General features: G+C 32.1%; 1 protein-coding gene across 5 annotated transcripts in view; it reads right to left on the reverse strand.

The window, feature by feature from the left end:
* Arpc4 (Actin-related protein 2/3 complex, subunit 4) overlaps positions 1-12,992 on the reverse strand; it is a 29,027-nt gene that overhangs the window by 4,358 nt on the left and 11,677 nt on the right. For all 5 annotated transcript variants that reach the window (XR_013874621.1, XR_013874620.1, XR_013874623.1 and 2 more), the window contains exons 2-4: positions 2,892-3,005; positions 2,480-2,569; positions 1,329-1,451 (exon numbers count right to left, since the gene is read on the reverse strand). Coding sequence is in view for 1 of the 5 variants with exons in the window: in XM_080147241.1 (XP_080003367.1) it covers positions 1,329-1,451; positions 2,480-2,569; positions 2,892-3,005 (327 nt within the window). In the remaining 4 variants the exon portion in view is untranslated. The remainder of the gene's footprint in view (positions 1-1,328; positions 1,452-2,479; positions 2,570-2,891; positions 3,006-12,992) is intronic.

A 12,992-nucleotide genomic window follows, 5' to 3' on the forward strand; every position in this document is an offset into this window, starting at 1 on the left:
TACTTTGTCTGTGCGTTTTCAATAATCTTAACGTCTAAGAAAAACCTCAGAAAACCGTAAGTAACTTAGTATTTCATTCATCTTCAAATGACCAATATTAACATCTACTTATTTACTTTACAACTTTCGTTTAATAGAATTATGAGGAGTATGCACAAACGAGAGCAAGCCCATCCAGAAGTGAATCTAAATATATTTTTTGTGTTAATAGGGTTATGTTCGATATAACCAATTAAAAGCAATAAGTTTCACCATAAATAAAACTTTGAAATTTTAAGCCTTTTTTGTGTCACTGCAGTTTGAACTCAACAAAACATTTGATGATATATAGTAAAAAAATGTCAGGAAATTTAGATTTTTTTATATATAACCATGGTAAAACCTACCTATCATTTTTAGATTGATATAACGATATTAAACATAACCCTACATTCAGCAAAAAAAACATTGAGAATTACTACAGGAAGGTGTTTAGAATCACTTGCTCTCGTTTGTGCATACTCCTCTTTAATGAATCAGTGTACTTAATAAAAAGCAATCTTTATTTAATCTGTGTATCAGTCAATTTTCATCGAGTACTGATAATCATGAAGGGGGTATTTACTTTCTATTAATCTCAATATCAATCAATAACTTATCTTAGAACTGTCTGTTTATCTATAAAGTAAAACTTTCCTTTCTATCCATCTATTAAGCTATCTATCTATCTATCCAGCTATCTAATCTATCTATCTATCTATCTATCTATCTATCTATCTATCTATCTATCTATCTATCTATCTATCTATCTATCTATCTATCTATCTATCTATCTATCTATCTATCTATCTATCTATCTATCTATCTATCTATCTATCTATCTATCTATCTATCTATCTATCTATCTATCTATCTATCTATCTATCTATCTATCTATCTATCTATCTATCTATCTATCTATCTATCTATCTATCTATCTATCTATCTATCTATCTATCTATCTATCTATCTATCTATCTATCTATCTATCTATCTATCTATCTATCTATCTATCTATCTATCTATCTATCTATCTATCTATCTATCTATCTATCTATCTATCTATCTATCTATCTATCTATCTATCTATCTATCTATCTATCTATCTATCTATCTATCTATCTATCTATCTATCTATCTATCTATCTATCTATCTATCTATCTATCTATCTATCTATCTATCTATCTATCTATCTATCTATCTATCTATCTATCTATCTATCTATCTATCTATCTATCTATCTATCTATCTATCTATCTATCTATCTATCTATCTATCTATCTATCTATCTATCTATCTATCTACCTACCTCAATCTTCTTTCTCCTCAAGATGACAAAATTTTCCGCCCTCCTCATCATAAACTTGTTGAATTTGTTGCACAACAGTCTTTCTATCTCATCTGCTTGCTTGATTGCTATGGAAATTCTAACCTAGATAGCGAGGATTGCTTGATTGCTATGGAAATTCTAACCTAGATAGCGAGGATTGCTTGATTGCTATGGAAATTCTAACCTAGATAGCGAGGATTGCTTGATGGCTATGGAAATTCTAACCTAGATAGCGAGGATTGCTTGATGGCTATGGAAATTCTAACCTAGATAGCGAGGATTGCTTGATTGCTATGGAAATTCTAACCTAGATAGCGAGAATTGCTTGATTGCTATGGAAATTCTAACCTAGATAGCGAGGATTGCTTGATTGCTATGGAAATTCTAACCTAGATAGCGAGAATTGCTTGATTGCTATGAAAATTCTAACCTAGATAGCGAGGATTGCTTGATGGCTATGGAAATTCTAACCTAGATAGCGAGAATTGCTTGATTGCTATGGAAATTCTAACCTAGACAGCGAAGATATCAAATGTCAAGACATCAAATACAGGGAGGGAGGGGACATTGGGCTGTTTATTTAACTAGTCCCCAAAGTTTTATAATACCGTTTTTTTTTGTTCGCTGGCTTCACAAGTTTGGGGACTTGGTGAATTTTGATTGATTGGTTAATTATGTTATGCGTCCGAACGATTCATCCACTAATTGTAATCTACAAGAGGGGTAATTTTTTGTATCATAATTGGGAATGTACATGAACTTATCGGCCATTGTCCTTTCCCTTTAGATCCCTGCATCAAATAGCTACAATTAACACGTGTTATAATTGAGATGGAAAAAATCTTTTTTTGTAAATGATAAATGAAATATACAATCTTCTTTGGCATACAATTCTACTTTCTTTAAACAATTAGCAGCACTTCAAAAATATTTTTTGGTATTCCTTTTCTAAGGTCGATTTCTCTTTCAGGGTGATGGTTATCTCCCCAAAAATAGCTATAAACCTTCCCAAGAGCTACACTGTGTAGGAAAATCATATTGGTTCAGCGGTTAGCAAGATCCTTTGGTACAATCAGGCACACAGACAACCTGCTTCTTTTATATAGGGATAACAAAAAATTTCAACTTACTGAGTTGATGGAGGATTCAATAAGAACCTTCTCCTTCTCATTTCTAGACACTATGACAGGGTTCAGTAACAGTTCTGGTGATTCTTGTACCTATAAATCATAAAATCAAAATCTTATTTACCAGCCCCATCAACAATAACATTTTGCATTTATCAATATAAATTTTTTGGATTCAATTTGAATTTTTGTTAAATAAACTTTTTCCTTACCGAAATTGTTATAACTATATGTTATTGTTTGGTAGGTAGGCAATTTTTCTATAATTTTATTTATTTTGTTTGTGCTGTGTTTCCTAATCCAGGGCTAAGTAAATATTTATTATGGCAGATGTCCTACCTCTACATCTGGTAGTTATTATGACAGGTGTCATACCTTTATCTCAGGTAAGTAGTTATTATGACAGGTGTCCTACCTCTATCTCTGGTTTGTTGTGTCTTTCCACTTTCTGTGAGCTGAAGTTCTCCAGGCACATGGCCGCCTCCAGAGTTCTCTTCACGCAGGTCAGGTAAGGTTTCAACGTGGCAGACTAAAAAAATATATGATAAGACAAGGTTACATATTAAGGTTGCCTTGTTTTTATTCTTGTCTTTATTTTAGTACCTTTAATAAGTAGGTATGGAGATGAGATTTAACCACGGGTTATGAAAGAATGTTTTTGGTATTTGACAATGTCCTAATATCAGATGGATAAAGTTATTTTGCATGAATTTAAGTTTAGTATTTTTAAGTATGAGATTTAATAATAGGATTACATAGGCAGTTTTCTAAACCTTTCCTCTGCTTTTTTTTTATTAAACAAGGATGACAACATCCATAAGTAGCGAAGCACAAAAAATCGTAGATTGGAATTCGTACAAGTAGATTAAAAGCAGGGTGTGGGAGCCGTATGATTTTGATGCGGCTCCGGCTCCTACCTTAAAATTAATATATCAATTTTTTTTCATTATTGAATTTGATAAAATAAAATAAATAATATAAAATATTTTTCTTTTATTTGATTAGGTAAAGCTATATAAAAGTAGAAGGATGGTTGTCTATTTGTTAAGTAACAATAGTTTTTCAGTTTATTATATGGAAATAGACCGTTGCCAAATTATAATATTACTTTAAAAAATCATTTTTAGCTAGTCCGGAGCCGGAGCCGTTTTTAACGAAAAATACGGCTCTGGATCCGGCTCCGGCTCCACCAAAAATGTTGCTGCTCCCGGCTCCGGCTCCGGAACCCTGATTAAAAGGGTATTTATTAAAATCAAGAATAGATTTATGAGATAAAATAAACATGAAACCTTGTTTTATTATGTATGATGACGATAGTCAAAGTAAATTACATAAAAGATGCTCATAACAATGGGAAAATTTATTTTTATACTGATTTTTGAAAATTGGATAAAAAAAAACAAAGATATGGGGAAATATGTAAAACATATCAAAATAGCCAAAAACCTGATTAAAGGCAGCCTGGCCACCATGGTTGTTTTCTTAAAACAACAGAAAATTTAATCTTTATATCCTTAACTTAAAAGAATTAGGAAAAATGGACCATATACACTGAAGATATGGAGAAAAATGTGAAAAATATAAAAAATAGCCTAAAATCTGCTAAAAAGGCAGTCTGGCCGTCATGTTTGTTTTCTTTCAAAGACGGGAAATTTAATTTTGATATCTATAATTGAAAAAATTTTGAAAATCCGGCCATAAACACTGAATATATGGAGAAAATTGTGAAAAATATAAAAATAGCCTAAAACCTGCTAAAAAAGGCAGTCTGGCCTACATGGATGTTTCTTAAAACGATGGGAAATTTAATTTTGATATCTATAACTGAAAAAATTTTGAAAATCGGACCATAAACACTGAAAATATGGAGAAAAATGTGAAAAATATAAAAATAGCCTAAATCCTGCTAAAAAGCGGTCCGACCGCCAATGATGTTTTATAGTCAATTGTGCTCCTTAAAGATGAGAATGTTGTAAAAATATTTCAGCATTCTATCTTTTATAGGAGCTGAGTAAATCCCATTTCCCCCATAGCGTTACGAACGGACATAGTGAATTATAGAGTAGCTTCGCTACTAAAAAACTATTATCAAAAATACATTTGTCAATTTTAAATCAATTTCGAATATATAGACAAGATTTAGTTAATAAAATGTATTAAAAGGAAAAAAACTTGTAAGAAATGTGCACAATGTACCCACCCTCCTCAATGTATTTTAATTATTATTGCTCGGATATTACACAAGATTTTCATGTTCTTTGATAAAGTTACCTCTCTATCGGACTAAAATGACGACCTCCCCCATCCCCTCCCCTACTACTGGATAAAAGGCCCGGCCAATCAATGCGAGGGGAAATTGCAACCTAAATTGACGACAATTTTTCTCCTGTTATAATATCCCCGTATATTCTACATCCACCCCCCCCCCGTCTTTTTTCTATTATACCTTATTAACATTTCTGGATCTGTAAGTGTAGGAATGATCATACAGGGAGGCGAGGGAACCAAAAGATCTTTTTATTAAGATTATTTTTATTTTGTTGATACTTTATGTAATACTAGCGGCTACGCCCCTAGAAGCCTCTAGAGGCACTGGTAGGAGGGTGAAAAGTTTCAAAAGAGTTAAAAATATTTTGGGGGGGGGGAAGGGGGGTGAAGAAACCCTCTTCAAAAATAGTTATAAACCTTTCTGGGACCTATGAGAAGCTACCCTGTTGAGGAGAACCCGATCGGTTCAGCGGTTAGCGAGATCCTTCGGTACAAACACACAGACAAACAGACATCCTGCTACTTTAGTATAAGGAAAGTGAACAAGCTACTAAAAAATATTTTTGTATGTCTGTCAGTTTTGTCCTGACTGAAAAAAATAATTGGTTTTACAGATAATAAGTTAACACACAACCAGAAATCATATTTAGAAAAATAGTTATTAAAATATCAACAAATTTTTTTAATTTCCTTCGTTTTTCTGTTTGGTTGTTAGAACTTAAATCTAACTCGGATCTCGACCTTTAGATGATTTCATTAGTGTAATACATTTATTTTAGGTATATAGTTACTTATTGAACATAATTAAGGATGATATATGCAGATGTAGACGAAAAGAAAATATTAAAAAGGGGCTTGAACGGATAAAGCATAAGGCTGATGGCACAATTCTATCTAAAAATTTAAAAAGTCAGCTAATGTGTAAATACGACGAAATGCCCCTTAAGAGGTGTTGTCACGAAAGGGACTATACCATAATCTTAGTTATTTAAAATGTATTAGATTTTAGAAGCTAAGCTCCAAAAGCGAAATTTTTTTTAAGCCTTACAAATCATTTGCAAGCAATGGCTAATTTAGTTTTGGACAAAGAACATAAACAAAAATTATTTCAGCTATTCTTTTAATTTTAGAAGCGCAGCTACTTTAAATGTCAGTCCTTCCGTTAGAGGCTGATATTTAATTGCCAATATTACACACAAAATTACAAACGCGTTTCTAGCCACAACATTGATATCAGGCTCTGTTGCGCCGCTGTAATTGGCTGAAATTCTGCGCACCCCCCCCCCCCCCCCCGATTTAGCGCACCATTGAAATGATTTAAAGATCCAGCTCTAGTTACGGACAAAACTGTTCTTGATAAAAATTTGTTTTTTTTTCTTACGAGGTTTTTATTTCGTTGCTTTTCTAGTTTATACATAGAATAATATATAATCTTATTTTATTACAATCAATATACACTAGCGCCCCTAGCCTCTAGTGGCTTTGCCCCAAGAGGTGATTTTAAAAAATCAGTTCAGTGGTTACCGATATCTTAAGAGACGGATGGACAGACAGACGGACGGACGGATAGACAGACATCTTTATACTTTGTATTATAGATAATAAAATACGAAGCGTTAATACAACCTTTTAAAGAGTACAGTAGGTTAGATCCATGGTTACCTTACCAGGTCAAAACAAAAGTTGACCTAATAAATATTCTCTACAAAAAGAACCTGTCCGGCAGGTATTAATATATTTTAGTATACATAGACAATTATCATAAAACTTTGTAGAATAAAAAAAGTAGAAAATCACGAAACTTTGCATTATTTTAAAAAACAAATAACTAACTACTAACTACATGATAATTGCAATGTATCTTTTATCAGGGATAAGGCAATGGACGATATATTAATATTCCTATAGGCTCATTCCTTTTAGGGAAGAATAAAGATTTAGATTAACTTAACTGAAAAAGTTCTTTTTCTCCCTGAATATTTTTATTTTTAAATGCCAGTCTGATATAATTTTGAGACATGATTTTACAAAATCTATTTGGCGTCGAAATTGTCAGTTATAACAAGGATAATAATGCCCATAATCTCACAGAAATAAAATTTTACGGTAATTATTATTATTTCAGGTATGGCCTTGAAACCGAATGATTTCCGCTGGATTAAAACCGGTTCTTAGCCTTACTGAAAAATCAAATACAGCATCATGTTTCAGACAAAATTTCCACGAATAAACCTTCCCTTGACCTATAAGAAGCTTAACTATACAGGAGAACCATTTCTTTACAGCGATTTACGATATCTTAAGCTACAAAAGACAGACATAAATCCTGTTACTTTTTATATCAAGATTTATTTAAGTACATACTCTAGTTATAGAGAAGCGTCGCAACAAAAAAGTTTTAAAAGAAATATTACATTACTTAAAATTATTGAGGCAACCCTTCATTTAATATAAAATAAATCTTTTTGTCCCCCACTTCTACAACTTTTCATTCTTATTTTCCTGACAACTATCACAGCATGCTACTCTTGTACTAAAAAAAAGTAGGATGTCTGTCTGTTTTTGATACTAAAATAATTGGGTTTCCTTTTATGTCACAGGAAGGATTTATCTATTTTTAGGAGTGATAACTGACTCCTTTAAAGAGAATTTAACCCCAAAAAATAAAACTACAATATTAAACTTTCCAAGATGGCAACAACCCCCTTCCCCCTCTTTAAGCAATGCTGCCAAAGAAGCCTCTACAAGCGCAGCCACTGGTTGTTAGATGAAACTGAGACATCTAATACATTTATTTATAAAATGATATTATAAAATGTCAAAATATTATTTAAATGCTATCAAATGCCATCTTTAAATCTAAAGTACAAATAAATCTTTCACTTTAAGTTGCTTTTTTGTGACATGCAGAGGCACGAACAGCCTGTAATTTCAGAGTAGTTTCCCTATAAAAAATGTAAACATCTATATTACAATAAAAAGATAAGAGAAGTATAGAAAACACATAGCTTATGGATAATATACATAGAAAGTACGTTACTAATGCAACGGTGTCCCTTCAATTCCACGAATGTATCACATAATTTAATCATCAGAGCTGCATAATTTTGCAATAGTGTATTTTTGCATCATAAATATAGAAAGCTTCGTTTAATTTTTTTTTTAGTTTATAATGAGTATTTTTGGGGGGAGGGGGGAAATTTGGATACCCCGATAAAACTAATGGAGATCCTACCCTAAAAGTACGTTTCCAACAAAGCGTTCTTTTAACAAACGCACGCATACACACACAAACACACCACACAGAAAATACAGATGTTTGTTTTTACAGCAAAAAAAAGTATTTTAATTTGGTATCATTAAATAGTCGTAAAACTAAATGATCCAAAAACATATGTTACTAAAAATGAATAGTAGTATTATTTGAATTTATTGCAAAACTTCAAAAATGGCTAGTTTTAGATTATTTATTGGCTGTTTTTTATTCCAACCTTGGGAGAGAGAAAAAATATAAAATATTGATGTATATGGAGGTGCAATTATTTCTGTACTTTTATCCTTATATAAGAGTAACAGGATCTCTGTGTGTGTGTGTACAGAAGGATCTCGCTAACCGATGAACCAATATGGTTATCCATTACAGTTCCTGGGCAGGTTTATGACTATATTAAGGGAGAATACCATCATCCCCACAAGAAAGCACAATGGGGGGGGGGGGGACATTGAGCTGTTAATAACACTAGTCCCCAAAGTTTTATAATACCGTTTTCTTATTCGTTGGCTTAACAACTATGGGGACTTCTATTGAATTTTATTTTTGATTGGTTGGTTCAATTAGTTGAGTGACGTTTCAACCACTAATAATAATCTACAGAAAGGGTAATTTTGTGAATCATCATTAGATATATATATCAATGTATTTATGCAATTGTTTTATCCCTTTAGATCCCTGTCTCCTATTACATATTTTTATTCAGGGTGTCGGAGCCGTATAATTTTGATGCGGCTCCGACTCCAGCTCCGGCTCCGGCTCCTACCTTAAAATTAATATATATCAATTTTTTTTCATTATTGAATTTGATAAAATAAAATAAATAATATAAAATATTTTGCTTTTATTTGATTAAAGCTATATAAAAGTAGAAGGATGTGTGTCTATTTGTTAAGTAACAATAGTTTTTCAGTTTATTATATGGAAATAGACCGTTGCCAAATTATAATATTACTTTAAAAAATCATTTTTAGCTAGTCCGGAGCCGGAGCCGTTTTTAACGAAAAATACGGCTCCGGATCCGGCTCCACCAAAAATGTTGCTGCTCCCGGCTCCGGTACCCTGTTTTTATTAGTTTTTTTTTTCCTCCAGAATATACAAAAGCTATGCTGAGTTGATAATTAGCGAAAGTGGAGACACACCATGTATATTTACTGAACACTTCTGTTCGCGCCAAAAGTACTTTAGGAAATTTTTTCTCTTTATTTTTTCAGTAGCGAGGCATCACTGTAGTTCATTTATTTGAGAGTCATTTGTACTAACATATTTTAACTAAAAACATTTTAATAGAAGGGATAATGTTATTTATGATCCTCTTTAGGCGCTGAACCGATATGGTTCTCCATTATAGTGTAGCTTCTCATAGATACTGGAAAGGTTTATAACTATTTTGGGGGAAGGCAACACCACCCTCCCAAGAGAAATCGCCCCTAGAAAAAAAATGCCCAACCCAACCTCCTAAAAAATCTTTCTTTTTCTTTTTAAAACTTCAATTGAAACTGTGGGGTGAGGGGGGGGGGGGCGGGGGGTTGATTTCCTCATCCCCCTCAGTGGTTCCAAGAGGCATATTCACTATTTTATAAAATTTCACTACTCACAGACATATTTATCCCTGTTACATTTCTCTATAACCAACATTCTCTAAAGCTTGCAAGTACTTTCTATTAGAAACAATGTAATTGGTATGTACTTTTGAGTTAAAAAGGTATTTATTTCCCCACGTTATGAAATCATTAAAACCGCAAAAAATCACTACAGCACAAACTATTTTTTAAAATACTAGCGGTTACGCCCCCTAGAAGCCTCTAGGGGCACTTAAAAAGTAGGAAAAGTCGACCTCATCCCATTTTAAATTTTAGTTTCAAAAGAGTAAAAAAAAATTTGGGGGGAAGGGGGGTGAAGACACCCTCCCCAAAAATAGTTTAAAACCTTCCCAGGACATATAAGAATCTTCACTGTAAAGGAGAACAATATCGGTTCAGCGGTTAGCGAGATCCTTCGGGACAGACAAAAACGCTTACTACTTTATATTATAGGATTACCTAAGTTTATGCTAATCCTTATCACTACCCACTAAACTGATATAGTTCTTCTTTACAGGGTAGCTTTTCATAGGTCCTGGTAAGGTTTATAACTATTTTTCTTTTTAAAGTTACAGTTGCATTTGGGGTAAGTCAACTTCCCCCCTCCAGCCTCAAGGGCTACTAGAGGCCTCTAGGGACGTAACCGCTGGTAATAAATATATCACGAATGTTATAATATGCAGAAGTTAATGCACACCGTACTTTTATGTTGCTGTACTAATATTGGTTATTCAGAATCAATATTTTTATTTTCTACACAGAATTATAGCTTACGTAGATTACTAGGTAAATAAATATGTACAAAAAGCGAGGGCAGATATTTTAATTTACACCCCTTTCTTCCCACAAGTTTTCTATCACTATTAAATCTATATTTGACTTATTTGGTACAAACTACAAAATTTTGAATGAAAAAGAACAGTAAATTGTTGCACAGTAATACCACAAAAATAAAAATGCTATTGGAAACAAAGACAAGCCAAACATTGATTTACATAGATATCTTTGTTCTTAATCGCCTTGGGAAATCCAAAAATAAAATAAATTGAATCATTATATTAAATTGTTTAATACTGTTACAGGAATCATCATGCATAGTTTGAAATCGAAAGGACACTTTACTTAGCCCCAAAGAAAATTAAAATACTTGTTTTTTCCTTTCTAAAAACAAAAGTCACGATCGCACGTTTCATACTTTCAAAGGTAAAAGGAAAGCTTTTATTTAGTTTCGAAGCTACTATAAAATAGAATATTACGTCCGTCCGTCCCTCAGAGTTACTTACTATTATCAAGGACAGTAATACGACACAATGCAGCAAATGTACGTTTTTTTGGACATTTTAACTATGTTTACTAAAAGCTTTATAAATCGATCAATTTTTGGGATAAATCAATGCAGAATACAAATTTAGAATCGCCAATGCATTGAGAAAACAGTAGATCCATTTTTTGAATTAGCTTATTATGAAATTTATTATTTTTTCAACGTCAAAACATAGCCTAAAATAAATTATAAAATTTTGTTTAAGTTTACCCTTTTAATAAAGTAACAGGATCTGTGTGCGTCAGTGTGTACTGTAGGATCTCACTAATCGCTGAACTGATATTATTATCCTTTACAATGTAGCTTCACACAGATCCTGGGAAGGTTTATAACTATTTGGGGGGGGGGGGGGGGGGGACCAACACCCTTATAAGAGAAATCGCCCCTAGAAAAAATACTCATCCACCCCAAAAATTTTTCTTCTTCAGATTTTAATTTTAAAAACTAAAATAAAAAATGGGATGGGTCAAATTCATCACCCTTCCCCCCAACTATTTCAAGTGCCACATAGCGGCTATATACTAGCTTAAATAAAACAGAATTGTTTAGTCTAGCGGTTTGGACCACAACAATTCTTCAACTGGGAGCTGTCAGTAGGTCTATCTGTCCCTAAAAGATAAGCAGTAAAATAATTATACTTCGTTGTTTGATGACAGACTTTAAACCTTTAAATGCTTAATAACTTAAAATTATCTTATATAGGAATCTCTAAAAAGTGTTAAACTTGTTGATTTATTAATAAACTATCCAAGGAATGACTTTCTTTTATTGGTCTGGTACTTATGACTTTATCATTCTTGCTAATAAATATGCAATACATTAAAATATATTTAAAAAATCTAAAATTAAATGTTAACAACCCTTTTTAAATAAGTTAAAAAATTGTTTGCCTGCCTGTATTAAGAGAGATCGCTAAAGGCTCATGCAGCTTCTTAATGTCAGGCTAAAGTTTAAAATATTATGTGTATACTGCTTCACCCTACCAAGATAAACCGTCCTTGAAAAATAACCCTTTACCCAAGTTTTAAATTTAAAACAAAAACTAAGGAGAAGTCGTGACATTCCCTCTTCTCTTGGCAAATAGAATGATAAAAAATTGAAAATTTCCATATGTAGTAAGCAATAAAAATATTAAAGAATTGGACAAACAAACGAACAAATGAGTTACAGTGTAGGATGCGCCATAAAGGTTAGAGTCAAGGTTTCATGATAAAAAAAAATCTACAATTTATACACATACACAACTAAAGAGATCAATTTCACCCTTATGTCCATGATAGAATATCAAATCTAAAGAAGCAAGGAAATATTATTTTTCACAGAGAATTTCCATGACTCTCTGAGCACTCTTGACGGACTAAGTAAGATATATAAATGTTGCTTATATAATTGTTTTGTGAAATGTTAAAACAAAGATCAATTTTCTATCTTAAATAGCACCTAAGAAAAATATTTGTCATTTGAAATTATAAGAGTATCTTCGCTAATAGGATTGTAAATGATTTGATTGTAATGATAACCAAACTTTTTTTCTCAAATCGTTGCGGGTATAATATTAATTACCCTTCCCTTTCAATAAAGGGGACAAAAATATTTCCTTTTGTATTTTTATTGTTCTTGTATAAAGAAATAGGGTTATTCATGTTGGTTATCCTTTGCTACGGTAAATATAACTGCTAAGATAAATTAACTAATGCTCTGATAAAGTCAAATATTACACACTTTCTCACTTAGTAGGGACTGTATAACAATGTGAATATACGAAAAAAAGCCTCTTGGGTAAACATTGGACCCACTTTTTTATCGTTATTATAACCTTGCTAAATTATAAATGTATGTGGGAAGGTTACCCAAGCGGCTTTTTTTGAGAAATAACCTAAAGAACATAAAATAAACGTAAAAATGAAATGTATGAAAAAACAATTCTTTTAGAAAAAAATGCCTTTAATTTATAATAATGATATAAAAAAACATCTTTTTCAGGTTTTTTATTTAGTACTAACATTGCCATTACTGATTTTAACAATTAAAAGCGACTAGAAAATTAATTCATATGTTAAAACATTGCTC

The sequence above is a fragment of the Acartia tonsa genome, chromosome 14, assembly GCF_053477335.1.
Source record: "Acartia tonsa isolate MP-2025a chromosome 14, ASM5347733v1, whole genome shotgun sequence".
NCBI lineage: Eukaryota > Metazoa > Arthropoda > Copepoda > Calanoida > Acartiidae > Acartia > Acartia tonsa.